General features: G+C 38.5%; 1 protein-coding gene across 10 annotated transcripts in view; it reads right to left on the bottom strand.

Moving 5' to 3' along the window:
* The window catches only part of EML5 (EMAP like 5), a 106,318-nt gene extending 86,618 nt beyond the window's left edge, over positions 1-19,700 (bottom strand). For all 10 annotated transcript variants that reach the window (XM_070415158.1, XM_070415139.1, XM_070415149.1 and 7 more), the window contains exons 1-6: positions 19,425-19,700; positions 13,381-13,540; positions 6,638-6,736; positions 4,335-4,403; positions 1,022-1,207; positions 580-715 (exon numbers count right to left, since the gene is read on the bottom strand). In XM_070415158.1, coding sequence (XP_070271259.1) covers positions 580-715; positions 1,022-1,207; positions 4,335-4,403; positions 6,638-6,736; positions 13,381-13,540; positions 19,425-19,621 — 847 coding nt within the window. In that variant the 5' untranslated portion in view covers positions 19,622-19,700. The remainder of the gene's footprint in view (positions 1-579; positions 716-1,021; positions 1,208-4,334; positions 4,404-6,637; positions 6,737-13,380; positions 13,541-19,424) is intronic.
* Between the last annotated feature and the right edge of the window lie 1,527 nt (positions 19,701-21,227).

Below are 21,227 nucleotides of genomic sequence, written 5' to 3'. Positions count from 1 at the left end.
GTTTTCTATATGGAATACTTCTCTTTTTATTATTATTATTATTTTAATTCTCACCCGAGTATGAGGTTTAAAAAATTTTTTTAATTAAAAAAGAAAAAGAGACTTTTACTTTTTCTGTATACTTCACAATTCCTTTTGTAACCTGGGGAAAGCTAATGTTTCTCTCAGTTTTCTTATCTATACATTATGACCAACATAGAGGTGCTGTGTACAGTTTCCTCCAACCCTTGACACACTTTCTTTTCAAAAGTTTATTTGCTAAAGTTACATCTAGCATTCTAATAGTAAAATCGTTTCAAGACCCAAGGTTACCAAGTAAGTATCTATCACATCTCTCTTTAGGTCCATTATAACAGTCATCAGACATGAAAGAATCTTTGTCGTAACAGTAAACCTAGACTGGCCTTAGGCAAAATTTCTCTTCAACAGAAAAATTCCAATGAAATGTATACACTGTGAACGGGCAAATGTCTCATTATATTTATAAAACATACATTCATGTTTCCTGAAAGAAAACAGATAATCCTAGGTAAATTTAGAATTTGCCTAGTAATGAGATACTATTTGGTTTGTTATTACCTTTGTATCCCTGGTCTGTTTCCCTGAGATCAATCACAGTAATTGGTTTAAAAGTTAAATCCCAAAGACGAATGCAGCCATCTCTGCCACCAGTGGCAAAGCCTTCTTCACAAGCATTCATGCTAAAAATTCCTGCCTGGAAGAGGAAATAATTTAACATTTTACGTTTTAAGAAAATCTATAAAATCTAGAAATAGATTATATATAGCAACTCAATATATGACCAAAGAGGTATTTAATGATATGCACATAAAAGAAAATAAAGTTAAACCTTATATCCTATAAAAATTAATTACAGATAGGCATAAAATTAATTGTTATAACATTTTCCAAGTCACTGGACTGATCAGAAAGTTCTCTATATTATGTAATCTTCTGTTCTAAGACAAGAAGATAAGCAGTTAACATCAAAAAGTGTTTGGAAATATTTAAATGTACTTACAGTATGGGCCCCTTGTATTGTTCGTATGAGATTGATTCCTTTCCATACATATATATCCCCACTGAGTGCACCAGAATATGTTAACTCATCCCTTGCACAAGCCAGGCACAATATTGTTTGAAGGTCACCAGTCTTACCAAAGACTCCTCGTTTTGGGGTCAGAGCATTTCCACATAAACTCCAGAACTAAAAGATACAGAGTATAATCAGATTATCAAAGAATGCTTATAAAACAAAGTAAAACATTCCCAATACTTTGATGCTACTTTAGAGCAGCAGACTAGAAATTACCTAAGAATTTCCCTTATGATACAACAGCATTCAAGGTTCACATCCTCATCCTAGTGTTGTCAACAGCTAGTTACAGCAGATAAGTCACTGGTTTCAATACTTATCTGTAAGAATAATGGGGTGGGGATGAACTGCATTACTTTTTAAATATGCTACGCTTCCCTTAGGTTTCTGAAGAGAAAACCACACGAAACTTAGGTTGAAAAGTTGGGAATGAGCTAGCAATGAAGATACTATATACTAATAGGAAAAAGAACCAAACCTAATGTTCAATCTGATAAAGACAGCAAAGACAGGGAAAAATAAAAGGATTAGTATGCTGCACCCGCTGATCTTTTCAAAGCTTAAAAAATAAGAGAGATACATATTTGGAATGACTGGTTCATTCTTGGGAAAACACAGGGAAGTCAAACAGGTCAAACATAAATCTTCATGACCAGAAATTTGTTCTTCTTTGTGAATTCAGGTAAATTTTAATAGTTTGCAGAGAGAAAAAAAAAAAAATTGGGGCAAAGGCATATATATATATATATATATATATATATATATATATATACAGACACACACACACACACATATATATATATACACATACACATACACACATACATACATACATATACATACATACATACACACACACTAGAGGCCTGGTGCACGAAATTTGTGCACGGGAGGGGGGGGTGTCCCCTCAGACCGGCCTGCACCCTCTCACAATCTGGGACTGCTGGCTCCTAACTGCTTGCCCGCCTGCCTGCCTGATTGCCCCTAACCACCCTGCCTGCCTGCCTCATCGCCCCTAACCACTCGCCTGCCTGCCTGATTGCCCGTAACCCCTCTGCCTGCCTGCCTGATCTCCCCTAACCACGTCTGCCTTGGCCCCAGCTGCCACGGCTTCATCAGGAAGGACGTCCAGAAGGTCATTTGGCTGTCCGGTCTAATTAGCATATTATGCTTTTATTATTATAGATATATAAAATAGCTGTGTATAAAGTAATTAGGCCCTAAGAATAAATTCAACTTTATAATAACTAAATTACTATTTTAAATAATATAATTTGTTAATATTATATACTTAAAAATCTCACCTGACCCTCAAGATCTTATTTTAAGACCTAAAGATCTTAATTTAAAACATGAAGCCTCAAAGAACTAAAAATTATGATGCTGATCTACTCAAATAACTAATGAATGTTTTAATCCAAGAAAGTTTATGATTTTTACATTTGAAAGTTCCATGATTTTGTGCATAAGGATAGCTGATTTTCTTTCTTTCAGCAAGTCCCAATTTCAATCTATTATTTTCTTTTAGAACAGTGATGCTCAATTGTGGCTGCACATTAGAATAACCTGGGGGAAATGATAAAACATAGTACATCTGGTTCCCACTGAGATAAACTGAGACAGTATATAGATGAATCACTAGATAAATGCAGCTTTTTTTTTATATACATGCATCTAGAATCAATCCTTTATTCTTTTTGACACATGTGGCTCTTGAGAATACTGCCAGTGTGACTGAGAAATGAGTATTAAATTTTATTTAATTGTAATTAATTTAATTTAAATAGCTGTACTGGCCAATGCAGTCATAGATCATCTTTGGGATTTAGTTTCCTCATATGTATTGTCTGCAGAGAGCTACCATGTTATTCATTGCCTCTACCAAATGTAAGGAAATATAGTAAAAAAATATATAGTTTGTTTAGTTTAATTGAGAAGATAAGATTTTTAAAATCTGAAAATGAAAAATTCAGCTTTATAGTATAAAACAACAGTAAGGTCTCTATTAATTTGCCAACAATTTATTGACTTAATATATATCAAGTACTGTGTCAAACTTATGTTCATAGAAGATGAATAAGACAAAACTTCTACCTTCATAGCGCTTATACTACAAACTTTAAACCTAGCACTGAGCCTACTCATTATCAAATCATTATCAAATCAGGACCCAGATTTGCAGCAGCAGCAAAGATTCTCTGGAGAAAATGTGGATGTAAGTGAGAGTATCAGAAGAATGTCCACACAAAACCCTACTTACTAAGAGTTAGTTAACTGTTACAGGAACTGTTACATCAGATATCGGGAGAAAAGCAAGTATTTCCAATTTGCATCACGGATTTAAAAGTAATTATCAACCTAAGAGTGAATACCACTGACTATATGGGCTTCAAATCCTGAACTATTATCATGAAACAAAACTCAAAGCTTCCATATGCAAAGTAAACAGTGGCTATCAAAGGCTGACATCAAATAAGAGAACTTCTAGAGCAGAAAAGGTAACACTGTCAGAAAGCTGACCAGGGGCCAGCCACTACGACATATATACTGCCTTACTGAATCACCACCTCTCTGAGGGTGGAACAGCAGCCCCAGTTTTAAGATGTGAAAAAAAGCTCAGAGATTAATGACTCATCCCAGGTCAACAGTTAGTAGGTGGCAAAGCCAATTCTATCCCTGATGCTTCTACCACAATGTTTTATCTTTGTGAATGAAAACTCAGTTTACTTGGTTTTCTATTCTCACATTTTACTTTCTAAGCGAAACATGAAGCAACAAAACGAACAGTGTAAAACCTATTTCATTAGACTCTAAATTCCTTTATGGGAAGTGTTTTATGAATTCTCTGTTTATATCTATGTCCCTCTCATAGGTTCCTCACACAGTAACTACACAATATTTGTTAGATTGAACATTAAAATATTAAAAATGTTGACATTTAAAAATAAGTACTGTCAGAATCCTAAAACTATCCTAAATTGTAAATAGTGTGATATGTACTCAGCGGCAGAGAGTAAGTTAACATCCTATGTAATAAAAGGGTAATATGCAAATCGACCGAACAGCAGAATGCCCATGGCCTCTCACCCCGACCGCCCCCAACCCCAAGGGGGCCCCCAGCCCAAGCCAGCACACCCCCAGTGGGCCCCCATTAGGGAGGGCTGGCTGGACCCCACCAGTGCACGAATTTGTGCACCAGCCCTCTAGTGACTATTATACAACAAGACCCTCCTAGTACCTTGATATGTTTTACACCACAGCTGACAAGTTTATTTGGCTGGTACAAATCCCAAGAAATATCAAATATCTGTAAACAAATCAGATTTATGGTTAAAATACTTAATTTCAGAATCATTTAACAATGCTGTCCAAAAGACCAAATAACCCCCAAACTCTATCATAAAGTCATATTCCTCAATAATAATAAAAATCTTGAGAAATAAAGTAAATACATAAATGATAAGGAACAAAAGCTGTATCTTGCCCGGCCAGCATGGCTCAGTGGTTGAGCATCAACCTATGAACCAGGAGGTCACAGTTTGATTCCTGGTCAGGGCACATGACTGGGTTGTGGGCTCAATCCCCAGTGAGGGGCATGCAGGAGGCAGCTGATCAATGATTTTTCTCTCATCGTTGATGTTTCTATCTCTTTCTTTCCCTTCCTCTCTGAAATCAATAAAAATGTATTTTTTTTAAAAAAAGATGAGCTGTTCTTTATTTAAAAAAACAACACTATTTCTTAGTTTCTATGAACTTATGAAGCAAGTAGTAGAAGGACAATTAACAACTCTATTTTTAATTCTTTTTTAAAAATATAGGCCCATAGCCCTAACCGGTTTGGCTCAGTGGATAGAGCATCGGCCTGCAGACTGAAAGGTCCCAGGTTTAATTCCGGTCAAGGGCATGTACCTTGGTTGTGGGCATATCCCCAGTAGGAGGTGTGCAGGAGGCAGCTGATCGATGTTTCTCTCTCATCGATGTTTCTAACTCTCTATCCCTCTCTCATCCTCTCTGTAGAAAAATCAATAAAATATATTTTTAAAAAATATAGGCCCATAAATAACAAGATTGGTTCAATACAACTAGGGCATAGGCATTTCTACAAAAGAAAAATCTGAATGGAACACAGACTTAACACATACAGCCAGAAAGCTTTCTATCATGCAGAACTACTTTCATAAAGAATCCAAGCATTTATTTCATAGTACAAATTCTATTTTTATTTTTATTGTTTATCGGTCAAACAATATTAACTTATGCACTTAAATTTTGGAGATCCCCAGGCTTTGTTCCTTTCTAAGATTCCATAAATTCTAAATACACACAAACCATTTTTATTACAAAAACAAACAAGAAAAAAACCAAGATGAAATAAAACATTCATTAGAAACATGTACTTTAATAATAAATATAAGAAAAACTAATATTTGATTCATAGCAGAAAATAATTTCATAGCAGAAAATAATTCTGCTATCTGGTAGTCTTCATCATATTTCTTTGACACCTGCCAGCACAATCATGTAAAATGCTCAGTACCTCTAAAAATACACTGATAGCCTTCAGTGACAATGAAGAAAGAATACATCTTATAAGTTAATGGTTAGCAACTCACCAAAAAACAGATTAAATGAAAAACATACTGATGCAACTTTAAAATACTAACCACAAAATAGTTTTAAAAGTTCCAATGACGGTATCATTTTTTCATAATAATCAATCTATTTACTAAATCCAAAGTACTAATGTGTGAAATGCTTTGTTCTAAGTCAGAATACAAAATTGTTTAATAAGCTATACTTAACATTTTAATAATCTAAATTGTGTTTTTGTGTAACAGGCCCCTCTGAGAATCTGCTAAAAACCAAGGTGTTGTTTTTTTTTTCCAAAACGCAAATCACACAAATGTTTCTATACACTTTTACAGATTCATAGATTCTCCCGAAATAGAATCAATGACTATCCCTCCTGTGCTGGTTTAGCTAAAAATTTTATTACACACAAAAAACTCAGACATTTTGAAGAGTTTATGATAAAATTCTGATGTATTTTTATATAAAAGTAGTATAATATTTAATTCAAAAGCTGACAACATCATATCCTTTATGTTAATTTTAAACATCTTAGAATAATATATTTTTAACAAGTTTCATAAATAAAAAATGTTAGGTCTCTAAAAACCCTAATTCTAATACATAATTTTAAATTCACACACGAAATATCGTTTTCACCTTAACTATGAAATATATGTAACGAATCAGTGGTAAACCAAACTAAACAGACCCTAGGCCTGAACCATTCAATTTTTAAATTGAGGTGTTAGTGTCATAAAATTCATCATTTTTGCTGAAGCAACTAGGTTAAAAGTTTTGTGCTAACACTACACCTACAATACATATGCATTCTAATTACAACTGTACTTTAAATTTTTAATTAGATATGAACTATTGGTCAATAACAAAAGACAGAAACATAAAATCCCCTGACACCCTCTGGCCGTTTCCCATCCAGTACCCATTCGAAGCCAGAAAGGCAATACTTACTCTATCTGTGTGACCAGGAGCCGTAGATAACATTTTTCCCCTTTTCCAATCCCAAACACAAACTGCATTTTTTGAATCGAGTCCAACTGAAACCAAGCGCTGAAATATTTCCAAGAAGTCCCGACGGGCAGGCAAACAGATAAAAAAAGGAACCAAATTATAAATGGCAAATTCTACTCGTATTATAAACATCAAAACAGTTATATTTTATAGACTTTATTGAGAAAGGCTGGATATATTTCATCTTGTTAATATTTGCACATATGTGTGATTCTTCACATTAAGAAACAGAAGAATGACTTCCATGTCTAACATCTCTCCTGTCAAAAACTAAAAATGTTAGATAAAATGTAAAAACATCTTTTAAATGTACTACTGAGCTGTCAAAAATTAAGAAATCTGAGAACAAAAACAAAGTTGTTTCATATGGGAATCTTGAATAGTAAGAGCTCCTACATCCATCCACTTTACTCTAAAGGTGTCAGCTAAGTCCTGGTAAGCCTGATTTTGTTCTGTAGGCTGAACAGGAATAGAAATAAAGTTTAAGACACGCCGAAGGTAGGGATTTGATATGCAAACCTCTAACTAAAGCATCGAACTCCTCAGAGTAAGGGAAAACAAGAAACTATCCTATATTAAGGAGGGGTGGCAATTCATGAAGGGAGAAACACTACCCTGAAAATCTGTAGCCACAAGCAGCCTTCGTGTGGCTGGTAAGGCCTAACTCCACATTAATCATAAATCCGAAATTTTCATTTAGAGTGGTCCTAAGGATTGCAGAATCTTCAAGCATTTTTCAACAATGTTGCATAGGCAGCTATAAATACTATGTGGAGGACTAAAACACCCATCCCTCAAAGTATTTGTAAAGATAACAATCAATAAAAATAAAATAAAAAATAAACAACCTGATCCCGATAATCACAGACATAAGAGACATGAGTGAGAATCAGAAAGTCACGACAAACAGCAAAATCAGTCCTGCAAAACATCAGACATTGGATTTATCAGATTATATAAAATAAGTTTAAGACTTAAAAATAGCCCGAGCTGGTTTGGCTCAGTGGATAGTAGAACGTCAGGCTGCGGACTGAATGGTCCCGGGTTCGATTCCAGTCAAGGGCACCTGCCTGGGTTGTGGGCTTGATCCCATGTAGGGGTGTATGCAGGAGGCAGCCGATCCATGATTCTCTCTCATCATGGATGTTTCTCTCTCTCTCTCTCCCTCTCCCTTCCTCTCTGAAACCAATAAAAACATATTTAAAAAAAAAAAGACATAAAAATATCTTCATATGAGCAAAGAATAGGAGGCTATAAAAGTATCCAGGCAGATTTGAAGAAGCAAAGAGAATTTCTAGATATGAAAAAATAAATGAAATGAAAAACTCATTGGAAGAGTTAAATAGACGATTAGAGGGAAGTAAAGAGAGAATTGAAAAGAGGAGACAGTGAGATGGAAAGTAGGAGAGCGGTTAAGAAACATGAAAGATGAACTTCTGGCCATGAATGAGTATCAGGGTCTGAACTTGATCCTCGGCTATAAACAATCCGAAAACTGTATAAAATACATGAAACAAAATGTTTTCAGACATTCATAATAGGAAGTGAAGAACTGTGAATCCTGAAAGGGGGGAAAAGAAACTAGGTGAGTCTTGAAATTGTCCCAGCCTTTATCTAGAAGGCAATTTCCAGACTACAGCCCAGAAAAGTGGAATCCAAACAGAGGCCAGCAGACTTGCTGATTTGAGAAGACAGCCTAGAGTTCAGAGAAGCCAAGATGGCTAGTAATTTGCAGAACAGAGAAAAAGCTCCATAAAATCAGTTTATAAGTCCCCTTGAGAACACCAATATTTCATGCACAGGGTAAAATCCTGAGGCCAAGCAAAGAACAAATTCTGAGGAAGAAAAAACAATTACTAAGAAGCTAGGCCAAAAAACTCCCGAAGATCACAAAGGATCAATCCCTCAAGACTTAATTTACACATATGAATGAAGAGCACCCAAATAGTAAATGCATAAATATGATTTTTCTTATTTTTAATTTGCCTTTAAAACTATTCTAGGCAAAAATAACAAGTTATTATGGGGTTTACAAAACATGTAGAATAAAATGAATGAGGACAACAGTACAATAAACAGAAGGAAAGGAAACAGAAGACATTTTTCCCTACCATTTCCAAATGTACATGATGCTTCATTAAGATCACAAAATTTTGAATCGCAAAATAAGCCTAAACAAATTTTTTAAAATGAAAATACAGAGTACGTTTTCTGTATTTTCAAAAACAGAAATCAGAATAGCATGAAGTTATTATTCTATGAGGTACTTTTATTATCTCCACTTAATAGGTAAGAAAAATAAGATACTGGTTTCTGACAAAAACAGAAATCAGAATAGTATAAAGTTTATACAGAAAATCCTTCAAATATTTGTAAATTAACAAGACATACACTTCTTAGTAAATGAAGGGTTAAAGAAGAAATCACCTTAGTTTCCTTACCTATTAAGTGGGGATAACAAAAGTACCTCATAGGGTTAATATGACAGTTAACATATATACACACAGGGTGGGACAGAAGTAAGTTTACAGTTGTAAGTATGTGAAACAGTTTATTCTTGTATTGTTATTTATTATTGTATTATTTTCCATATGAACAACTGTAAACCTACTTTTGCCCCACCCTGTATATAAACTAGTTAGAAGAGTGCCTGGAATATAGTTAATGTTATATAGGTGTTTGCTATCATCATCATCATCAGTTTACCATAATTATAATTAGCTTTAAGAACCTATTTCCTCTTCTTGTCCAAATGAGAAATGTCATCTAGTACCCTGTTAGAAACCATTTCTGCAAAGTATAGTTACTATTTAAACCCCAAATGTGTAGAATGAATGGTTCACATGAAAAGACAAAGAACAGTCCTGGCTGGCTGATGTTGCTCAGTGGATAGAGCATCAGCCCTTGCACCAAAGGGTTGCAGGTTCAATCCCCGGCCCTGGTTGGGGCACATTTGGGAGGCAACCAATCGATGTGTCTCTCTCACATTGATCTGTTTCTCTCTCCCCCTTCCCGCTTCTACTCTCTCTATATCAATGACAAAAAAAATATCCTCAGGTGAATCTTTAGTATTTGAGAACAAGAAGATTTCAACAAATACCTAGCTAAAACAAAGATATTCACCTCTTGCTACAGCAAACTGTGTAGAAATTAAAATGTCACAAGACAACTATAAAGTGAGTAACAGAGGGGCTCTGTCCTTTCTACCATTGCCTCTTCTTTCTGGCTCAACTCATCATACACACAAAGCAAGCCACAACTGGCTAAAAGCTTTAAAACTCCATGGAAGTTTTTAGTAAAAAGTTCTGGCATACTAAGTACTCAAATAAGAAAAATATTCCAATAGCCACAGCTAGACGCATCCCATGTGTTACTGCAATTGTGAAATACTTTCAAATAATGGACAATTAAACTTAAAAGACCCTAGTGTGGGGATACTTGTGATCTCAGGGTTTAATATACAAGATCTAACTCAGTGGTTCTCAACCTTCCTAATGCCATGACCCTTTAATACAGTTCCTCATGTTGTGGTAACCCCCAACCATAAAATTATTTTCGTTGCTACTTCATAACTGTAATTTTGCTACTGTTATGAATCGTAATATAAATATCTGATATGCAGGATGTATTTTCCTTGTTACAAATTGAACATAATTAAAGCATAGTGATTAATCACAAAAACAATGTGTAATTATATATGTGTTTTCCGATGGTCTTAGGCGACCCCCGTGAAAGGGTCGTTTGGCCCCCAAAGGGGTCATGACCCACAGGTTGAGAACCGCTGATCTAACTGTTACAATGTTGCAAAGTAAAAATCACTAATTTTGAAAAAGACAGAGGACTTCATGAAGTAAATATTGGTCAAATCATACAGAAAGCCATTAAATTAGATGTTAGGATCTGGAAGAGCAACACAAGAAAAATTTTTTTAAATGCAATAGGCACTTGAGATATGTTTAGATTATCAGGAGGTTATTTGAAGGCCCTTGGAAAAAAAAAACAGTGAAATCCCTTAATATTTTTGTAAAAATGACTCTCGTTATAATTATGTGCCAAAAGTCAATGGTAAGCCAAAGCATTTCATTTTGTACCAGCATATAGTTGACAAATTAGGTTAAAAACGTTAATCCTTTATTCTTGGTTCATTCTACAAATTAGCAAAGTTGTAACTAAAATAGATTTTATGAAATATGAGAAATGTGCTTTTATTATTTTAAATTATGGTTATATTTTCAAGATAAAGTACTAAATTTCCCTTCCTCTTATTCCTCCCCCATTTACTATAAAATTTTAGTCCCTGTTTGATGTGGCTTTATATAATTAGCCTTTTTAGGCCCTAATTATTCTACATAAGGGAGACTTCCAGTGTTAGCATAGATACTCAACCCATTCAGAAGAACCTTTCTAGGAAAAGAACATCCAGCATTGCTACCAACAGGGAAACTCATTCATTGGATAAATCTTAATTGGTCATTTATAGTTTCAGTTATAGTAGAACATGGAAAATTTATACAGTATTTCCTAGTTGGTATCTCATAAATAGTTTATAGATATGAGTGGAGAGATATGTACTAAAATATATTTTTTAACTAAAGCATTTTCTCATTAATATAATTTCAGATATTTTCTTCTTAACTCAATCTTTAACTGGAAGCAGTTCCTTCCAGGCTTTAACTGTACTTAAGATGGATAAACTCCTTTTGAAATATAAATAAGCACCTTCTAAGTTCCTTTTTGGGAGACAGTCAAGGATTGCGGTTAAAAACATGAGCTTTTGCCGAAACCGGTTTGGCTCAGTGGATAGAGCGCCGGCCTGCGGACTCGGGGGTCCCGGGTTCGATTCTGGTCAAGGGCATGTGCCTGGGTTGTGGGCACATCCCCAGTGGGAGATGTGCAGGAGGCAGCTGATCGATGTTTCTCTCTCATCGATGTTTCTGGCTCTCTATCTCTCTCCCTTCCTCTCTGTAAAAAATCAATAAAATATATTTAAAAACAAAACAAAACAAAATAACATGAACTTTGGAGTGTGACTGACCTGGGTTCCAGCTCTGGTTCCATTTACTAGCTGTGTAACCTGGGGCAAGTTATTTAACCTCTCTAAGTCTCAGTTTCTTTATCTGTAAAATAGAGATAATAACGGTCTCTATTTCACAGGGTTGTGAGGATTAAATGAGATAATGTAGACAATGCCTTACACTTAGTATGTGCTCAATAACTTTTAGCTATCATGTTTTTTATAAGCTTAGATTTTAAGTAACATGTTCTCATGAATATCTGTGGTAATAAAATACATGTACCCAAGACTTTTCTTTTAACTTGCCTAAAATAAGTGAAATTAAAGGTTCCAACTAAGAAAATCGGTGGGCATAACTTCTCCTTATACATATAAGAGAAATTCCTCAGCAATGCAATATATTACATTTAGAAAAGGCAATTTTAAAATTAAGAAGAAAACATCTACATTTAAAACATACAGACATACAGTTAAAACATCTTGGATTTCATAACACCTTTAGTAAATCATTTTTAAAAACAACTTTATAGGTTTATTTCATAAAATCTCACCTCCTGTAAAGTAGGTAAAGAGTATTATTCTCTTCCTTTTAAAAAATAAAATAAAATTCTGATATGAGGACATTAAGGGACTTGAAAAAATAATAAAAATGGCACACAAATTAAGGTTCTGTAATTGATGATCACTGCTACACTGTGATATTAAACCTAGAAGCACACTTTTACCCAAATGAGAGGGTCCAGTTAAGTCTTTATAGATCTCTTACCAGACTCTTATCAGAAAGTCATATGTATCTATGCTACTCAAAGAACCTATTCCTCAGAGTTATAAATAAAACATCTACTGGATATCATTTTCAAGGGATGAGATCACAATGTAATCGGTTCCTGTTAAATCTAGACCTATGGAATTAATTTTATGAATTGAAAAGCAGGTAACTAAAATTTTTTTCTAAAGGTTAAAATAATTTTTAAACTCTAATTTTAACATAAAACTTTTAAAGACTATAAAAGTTTTGCACACCTACAAAATCCAACTTTTTACCACTTCTTAAATATATTTTAGGTATAATAAGTTCCATGAAAACACCACCAAAAAGCTGTTGACTTGTTTAATTTTTTAAAAAGTCATTGTCTAGAAGTAAATAATAATTTGGGAACTGATTAGTAAAGTAAGTGAAATCATAATTATATCCTTTGTTTTTAACTTTGATTTTTGTCTAAAAACAGTTCATATAGGAACTGCCTTGTTATTTTCAATAAAAAAATATAATTTTAATAGAAAACCTTAAAATAACTAAAAATTAAAATGTATACAACTCTACTTAAACTTAATTTTCCTAAGATGTCTTCCATTTGTCTTATCAATATACACAACCTGGAAAAGAATTGTGTGTAAAATTTTCTAGAGCAACCAGATAATATTCCACTGCATCAGAGTCTCTTTAGCTTTCATGATAGTAATTAATTCAATTGAAAAGTTCTTGAGAAAATTAAAAAACCTCATTGTTCTCATATACACCAACCACTCATCCCACCTACCCACCTCCACCCTTGAACAAATACTTTTCATCATTGCTTTCTGATTTAATATTCATAGATTTATAATAATTCCTTATAGTACACATTCTTAACACACAGTTACAAAAAAAGAAAAAATTGTCACATACCTGGCCATCTAAGTCGAATGCTAAGCAAGCTATACCATGTGTATGAACATCCTTCAGAACCGATATGGTCTGTACCGTGTATGAATCCCAAACACAGATATAAGGCTCTTTCCCAACTTGTCCTGTTGCTACCAATACTCGTTCAGGATGCAATGCAAGGCTGCAAAACAAACAAGTAGAAGGCTTAAAATTGGTTACAGAGATTTCATAATATTTGGTATCTATAACATATACCAATGTGAAAATTAGACTTTACTTATCCATTTAAAATAATTTGGATTTAAAATAAATAACCTCTATAAACATCCAGGCTAAAAGTTACTACTTCAATAGTACATGTGATAAAGTTAGTGATAGACCTCGTAATCCCTGTAATATGATAGTGTGTGTAAACTTGTCCAAAAACAGAATGTTCACAAGGATCAACTGAACCACAGCAACAAATCAGTAGCAACTCTACCACATTCCATTCTCTCAGTTGGTATGCATCTGTTTTTAAACCCTCTTTCCTATTTTACTCCTTTAATGGATAAAGTTAGACCATATCTTTAGTGTCCAAAAATAGTATTAGTAGCACTCCTACAATAACATTAATATTAAAGTACAAATCACATTTTATAAAACAAAATGACACCCATAATTCATAGAAAATAATCTATGAATCTTTAAATACAAGACAAAGACCTAACTGTTGATAATGATTTATATACATCAGCAGAAGACAGGGAATGAATATAAATTTCTCCTTGATAAATTTTTCTGTAAGTAGATTTAGATGATGAGATTTACCTTTGGGAGGAAAAAAAAAATGGCATCAGGGTGGAGGATGTAATGAAAGAGAGAAAAGTTAGGAGGGTATTAAAACAGAATCAACTGATTGAATATAGGGAGAAAGGGAAAGGAAACGGTCTACAATGACTCTAGGGTTTCTGGTTGGAACATCTAGATGGCTTGGGGTAGTAGTCAACAAGTCAGAACATACTAAATGAATAGTAAAAGGGAAGGTAAGTGGAATAAAACTTAGTTCAACATATTGAAGTCGAACAACATATCTATACTAATAAAAGGGTAATATGCTAATTAGATCGGACATCTTCCAGACATCCTTCCAGACAAAGACACGGTTGTGGGGGCTGAGGCAGAGGCAGTTAGGGGCAATCAGGCTGGTAGGGGAGAGCAGTTAGGGATGACCAGGCCGGTAGGGGAGGGCAGGTCAGGGCAACCAGGCTCAAAAAGGGGAGCAATTAGGGGGTGATCAGGCCAACAGGGAAGCAGTTAGGGGGCGATCAGGCTGGCAGGCGGAGACGGTTAGTTAGGGGCAATCAGGCTGGCAGACAGAGGTGGTTAGGGGTGGTCAGGCAGGCAAGCAGGCGAGCGATTAGGAACCAACGGTCCTGGATTGCAAGAGGTATGTCCAACTGCCAGTTTAGGCTTGATCCCGGCTATGAGACATCCCCTGAGGGGTCCTGGATTGGAGAGGGTGCAGGCAGGCTGAGGGACCCTCCCTCCCCCATGCACGAATTTCGTGCACCGGGCCTCTAGTCATATTAATAAAGAACAACAAAACCCACACATAGAAACAGATATAGAAAACACATTTGACAAAAATTTAACCCCTTTTATGATAAAAATACATAACAACCTAAGAATTTTAGACAGAGAACTTCCTAAATCTAATTAAACCCACTGCTAATATCTGGCAACCGTCAAAGTGTTCTCTGTATCCATGAGACTGTTTCTGTTCTACTTGTTCATTTATTTTGTTTTTTAGATTCAACTGTTAATAGATATGTATTTATTGCCATTTTATTGTCCACATATATATTTTAATCCTTACTTCATTAAAATAAATTTCTGGTCTGTGAAAGACAATGTCAAGAGCATTAGAAGACAAACCACAGACTGGGACAAAAGTTTACAAAAGACACATCTGATAAAGGACTGTTAAAACTCAACAATAAGAGAACAAACAACCCAATTAAAAATTAGGCCAAAGACCCTAATGGACACCTCACCAAAGAAGATATACAGATGGCAAATAAGTATATGAAAAGATGCTCCCATCACATGTCAGCAGGGAAATACACTGTGAAACAATGAGATTCTACTACAATCCTGAACTTTCCATGGTCCAAATCGCACAGCAACTGTTCCATAGTACTGTTGAAATCATCACCTGAGCACTGGGCTACACTTTACTTGATACCATCCAGGATACACATATAATTTTGTCTGTTAGTGAAACTTCCAGGTCCCCCTTTAGTGAGCATTTTTCTGGATTGATGATGCAAGACATCTGTGTTTTGCTGTTTCCAGTCCCTGATGATACTGAGCACATCCACCAAGAGAAAACCATAGTTAAGATTGCTTTATTTGGTAATAAATTCCAAACAGGGATGTCCAGCAAGGGAGAACTTAAAGCAAGAGGCCCAAAATTTTTAAAGGGGTTTCAACACTTAGCAAATTATCTACCTTGTTATATAATGCATAATAGTAAGTGAATAAATTTGGCCCTGAGTTTTTTGAGATTGACTTCCTAACCCTCCAGCTAAATACAGGTTATTACTATATCTAGAGTAGTGGTTTTTAACCCTGGATGCCTATCAGACTCATCTGGAAAGCTTAGAAATTACAAACAGAAGCAAACAACAATAAGCAAGTTATACCCGAGACCCACTCTAAACAAATTAAATCAAATTTCTAGGGATGAGACTCAGCCATCAGTGGTTTTCTTATGTTTGAGTTATTTTAACTCTCCAAGCGACTCTAACATGCAGCCAGGGTTGAGAATCAGGAATCTAGAAGCAGTGGTTTTCAAACTCTCTAATACATCATCACCTGGAGGTGATTAAAATGGATTAACTGCTGGGCCCCATATCCACAATTTCTGATTAGGCCTAGGGTGAACTCTGAGAATTTGTAGTTCTAACAAGTTGCTAGGTGATGTCAATGTTGCTGGTTAGAGGGCCACACTTGGAAAACCACTGATCTAGATAGAGCAGTGGTTCTCAACCTTGGCTGCACATTAGAATCACCTGGGAATCTTTTTAAAATCCTGATTTCTGGGCCTCATCCTCCGGAAATTCTGTTTCTTTGTTACTAATGTTGTGACCCCACCCCATAACAAAGAAACAGAATTTCCGGAGGATGAGGCCCAGAAATCAGGATTTTAAAAAGATTCCCAGGTGATTCTAATGTGCAGCCAAGGTTGAGAACCACTGAGACAGAGGGTGCTTTTCAAACTTCAAACTGCAATATGTTTACAATCAGCTGAGAGTGTTAAAATTCAGCATCTAATTCAGTAGGCTGGGTGGGGTTGGAGATCTCCATACCTAAGATGCTCCCAAGTGATACTGAAGCTACTGGTCTGAGGACCATACGTTGAAGCAACAAGGATCTACAACTGCCAGCCATGTGTCATTTTTTAAAAATAACCAAGTAAACTAGAAGCTGCTGGGACAAATCTTGAAGGCCAGTTTTGTATTTGGAAGACATCTTTCTGCTCCCCTCCCGCCTTCACCTGATCACCTGAGCATACAGTCTCCTGGAGAATCTTGTGATTACAATATGGGATGGGGCAAAAGTCGGTTTATGGCTGTGAGGTATGCAAAACACGAAGTTTATTCTTGTGTTTTTATTAATTATTGTATTATTTTCCATATGAACAACTGTAAACCTACTTTTGCCCCCACCTTGTAAAAATAAGAACAAGTGACCCTAAAATTCCTGTATTATTTCTGACAGTGAAACTAATTTCTATATAAATCAGTACTGATATAAATACAACTAAAGAATAAATTACTAGAGAAGTATAGAGATACGTAGTAAAATAACAAGCAACATGGACAAAATGATAAGTCACGTGGCACCATCATTAGCAATATTAGATGTAGTAAGATGACAGAAAAACTGGTAAGTAAATGATAGACAGGTTGTGGTTCATTCTTTACAAGCCATATAGCATTTACAGTTTCAGAACGTAAAGAAAATAACCGGCTCATTCCGGTTAGCCCCAGACTAAGTCAGATTTGACCAATAAGTTTTACCTAAGTTTCAAGCAAATATGGAAGCAAAACAGATGATAGAAACAGTAAACTTTTTATTACTAAGGCTAATATTTCAACAACACTGTTTTCCACTATGCATCACATTTATGAATATTACATTTTTAGCTATGAAATAATTGAAAATGGTTGAAGTACTTTCTGTATTTATATTTCAAACACTGATCGGAAAGAAAATGAAAAAGTCTGAACATGTGCCTGATCTATTTCACAAACAATAATGATCTGTCCTTGTTCGATATGAAATTTCCAGAGCCTTTTCACTGATTCTTAATCTATATTCTTAGTACTGTATTAAATTTGTGCCACCAATTTCAAGATGCAATATGACTCTGATTTACGATCCCATTGCAATTTTTTTCAGGAAACCTTCTTAGTGCTATAAATTGTTTTAAGGATAAATCTTTTGTCTATAGAAAAGTAACTTGCCATTTTGCAATATTGTGAGACAATGTATGGGCTGTGCAACTACATCTATCTATCTTCCTACCTACCTATGTGAAAGGAAAGCAAAAGCATTACCTTCCTTAGAGTTTACTGAAACACAATTATAAACATTCAAGCAGTGTGACATATGACATAACTTCTACCTACTACTGGATGCGCAAAAACATAGTGCCCCATCAAATAAATCGTATCTAGATTTCGAAGACCCTCATACCATCCTGCTTTCAAATACCAAAGAGTTACACACAACAGAGGTAGGTGCACTCTGAGACGACCTCAAAATCCTTCACAGCTCCCTCACCCACTGAACTCAGCCTAATAGACTGAGTACCTGGAGGATGTCTGCTTCAACCAGGTAAAATTACTACCTAACCCCTGTACTGTGGGCGACCTGACACATGGAAAAGAAAGAAACTGTCAAGGACCATGAAAAAGACAGAGAACTGGCATGAAGTCTACTCTTGGGATTAATCACAACAAACCAATGAACCCCAAACAACCCCCGACCCCCTATGCCACAATCTCAATTTCTGCTCTCCGTATCTTTACTCCATCTTACCCCACTACCTTGTGCTTGTCCCAGACCCCTTGTCCCTACAGATCATGGATGTACACACAAAATAAAAGAACTCCGTCGTTTATGGAATTTATGATTCTTGCCTGTAAGACACCAAACCCAGATACTGGGTTTGAAATGCCCAATTTAAATCCTGTGGCGTGACCAAATCCAATCACAGAATTTCTAATAAAAACCCAGAAGCGGCACACAAACACATGCTCAAAACAGTTTAAGCAAAGGCTTCCATCACCGACACGTATGCTGCGCTTGAGGCAGTCATCCATTTCTGCAGCTTTTAACTTTATTTGCCACCAAAGTTTCTGCCGAGACACTGACTGAAACTTACATTTCAAAGACACCATCCACGAAGGAAATGTCAACAAGCACAGAATACTGCCCAAAGGAGAATTAAAATAAAAATTTTAAAAAATGTAACGTAAGCCCAAAATACAAAAGTGAACTTATGGAGGGGTACTTTAAAGAGAGGACAAGGGGGTTGGGGAACGGAAGCTCCTTTCCGATGACACCGACTCCCACACTGCCTTTGGGGGTGCAAATGCTGATCTCCAAAGAACCTGACAGCGGCCGAGAGGTGAGCGCCCGCCCGGGCCGCCTCCAGCTCGCGGTCCCCGGTTCCGATCAGTCCTCTATCGGGCACGGGACTTCCCCCCGGCGCTTGAAGAATTCGTTGAACCAGAAACCTCCGGTGGGATGTAAACGAGCAAACTGCTACCTAAATAACCTTTTCGCAGTTTCGTAAGCGTGGAGGGAGGAGGATACCCAGCCTGAGCGCCGAACGCCCGGGGAGCCGCGGAGAGGCGTCTGCAGCGGGAGGACCGGTGGCTTCGGACGAGGCGCCCGCGGGCTGTCGGTCTCCGCGGCGCCGCTCCCGCTGCACCGGGTCCCCGCGCCCGGGAGGGCTCCCGGCGGGGCCTGCCGCCGCCCCTCCCGCCCCCGCGCCCGCCCCGCGGCACCTGATGATGTCGTCGCTGTGGCCGCGGTAGAACTTCTGCCGGTGCTCCCGCGGGCTGTACACCACGCCGACGCCCGCCACGAAGTACACGATCTCCTTGGCCGCCGTGTAGTAGAGGTTGTTGCGGCACTGGTGGCCCCGGTAGCCGTACACCCACTCGAGCCGCAGGTGGCAGCTCGGGGCGCTCCGGGCCGCCATGTCGGGGCGCCCCCTCCGCCGCTCCAGCTCGGGCCCGCGGCGGCGGCGGCGGGGGGCGGCCGGGCGAAGGGAGCCCCCCGGCGGGCGGCCGGGACTCGCCGCCGGCCGCGTCCTCTAAGCGGCGCCCGGCAGGTGCATGTCGCTTCTTCGGGCCGCCGCCGCCGCCGCCTCAGCCCACGGGCGGGAGGACCGCCCCGGTCTCGCGGAACATGCCGGGGTCCGTCCCGGGGGTGCCGCGCGCCCTTCCCCGCCTCGGCTCGCCGGTCTCAGCCCGCAGCGCCCCGGCGGAGACGCAGCCGAGCGACGGCCGCCTCCGGCCTCCACGCCCCGGCCGGCGCCCAGCCCGAGCCACCTGCGGCGTCCGCGCCCCGCCGCCGCCTCGTCCCGCTGCCCCGCGGGCCCGCGCCGCGCGCCCCCGAGCCCAGCACCCGGCCTCGCGCGGCCCCGCCCCCGCCCCCATCGCCGCCGCCGCGCGCTCGCCCCGCCCCGCGCGGAGCCTTGGGAACGCGGCGGGGTCCGGGGGCGCCGCTCCTGCGCCGTCGCGCTCACCCGCGTCGGGACCCGCTCCCCGGAGGCGTGGCGAGCGACCCCGGTGCCCAGACCGCGTCCCTCCCACCCGCGCGCCGGGAGCTGAGCCCTCGCGGGGACGCCCAGGCCGCGGGGACCCTCGGCGACCCCGTCCCCGCAGCTGGGTGTCCTCGCCCGGGACGCGCCTGCCTGGGTCGCCAGGCCCGGGTACCAGGCCGGGGCTGCATTTGCGCCGGGAGAAGCAGCATCAGGATGCTAAGCTCGTTTTTTTCTTCTTCTTCTTCTGTGTGTGTGTGTGTGTGTGTGTGTGTGTGATTCTTGCTGTTTCACGCTGCTCACTACACCAGACCCCGAGTGGGGATAAAACCCGACTCCCTAACTGTACATTTTCTCATTTGTGTGGGGTGACCTCAAAGCTGAAGGAATTTAGGTCGTAGAATAACACGCCAGATCCGACTTGTTAATACATAGCAACGGTACCTGAATTTTTAAATATTTCTGTTTTGAACAGCGGTACGTTCTTGATACTTCTTGCATTTTAGTCGTGGCTTGGATATGGTGATCCTGGAGAACGCCCCCCCGAACAAAAGTCCTGGCAGCAGTAGGTTCCTGGCTATGTCAGTTCCTCTGGTACTCAGTTTTCTAAGTGACCCCTTTCTCATGGAAATATGGCCAAGGTTAACCAACACCTGCAAAAAATAAAATATTTGAAAGCCATCCTTTAAGAGGTTTTAAGTGCAGAATGATAGCCATGAGGTTTACAACAAGAAATATAAATAAAATACAAATATTGAATCCTCCTGTGTCTAAAAATCACTGTTTTGGTTTCCCTGGGAAATACTAAAACTTGGAAATCTGACAAAAGCTAGAATAAACAATCCTTTCAAGAAAGTGACTGCTTATGCTCTGTGGATTGGTTGGAGCAGCATCAAAAGGTTGCAGGTTCAATTCCCAGTCAGGTTACAGGTTCCATCTCCATCGGAGGCAACCAATGGATACATACTTAAGTTCTCTCTCTCTCTTTCTCTCTCTCTCTCTCTCTCTCTCTCTCTCTCTCTCTCTCTCTTTTTCTCTCTCA

This window comes from Myotis yumanensis, unplaced genomic scaffold (assembly GCF_028538775.1).
Source record: "Myotis yumanensis isolate MYYU_CA2020_CCGP unplaced genomic scaffold, mMyoYum1.0.hap1 SCAF_1, whole genome shotgun sequence".
NCBI classification, from domain to species: Eukaryota; Metazoa; Chordata; class Mammalia; order Chiroptera; family Vespertilionidae; genus Myotis; species Myotis yumanensis.
Note: the sequence above shows the minus strand (reverse complement) of the source record. Positions and strands in the feature narration are given on the sequence as shown.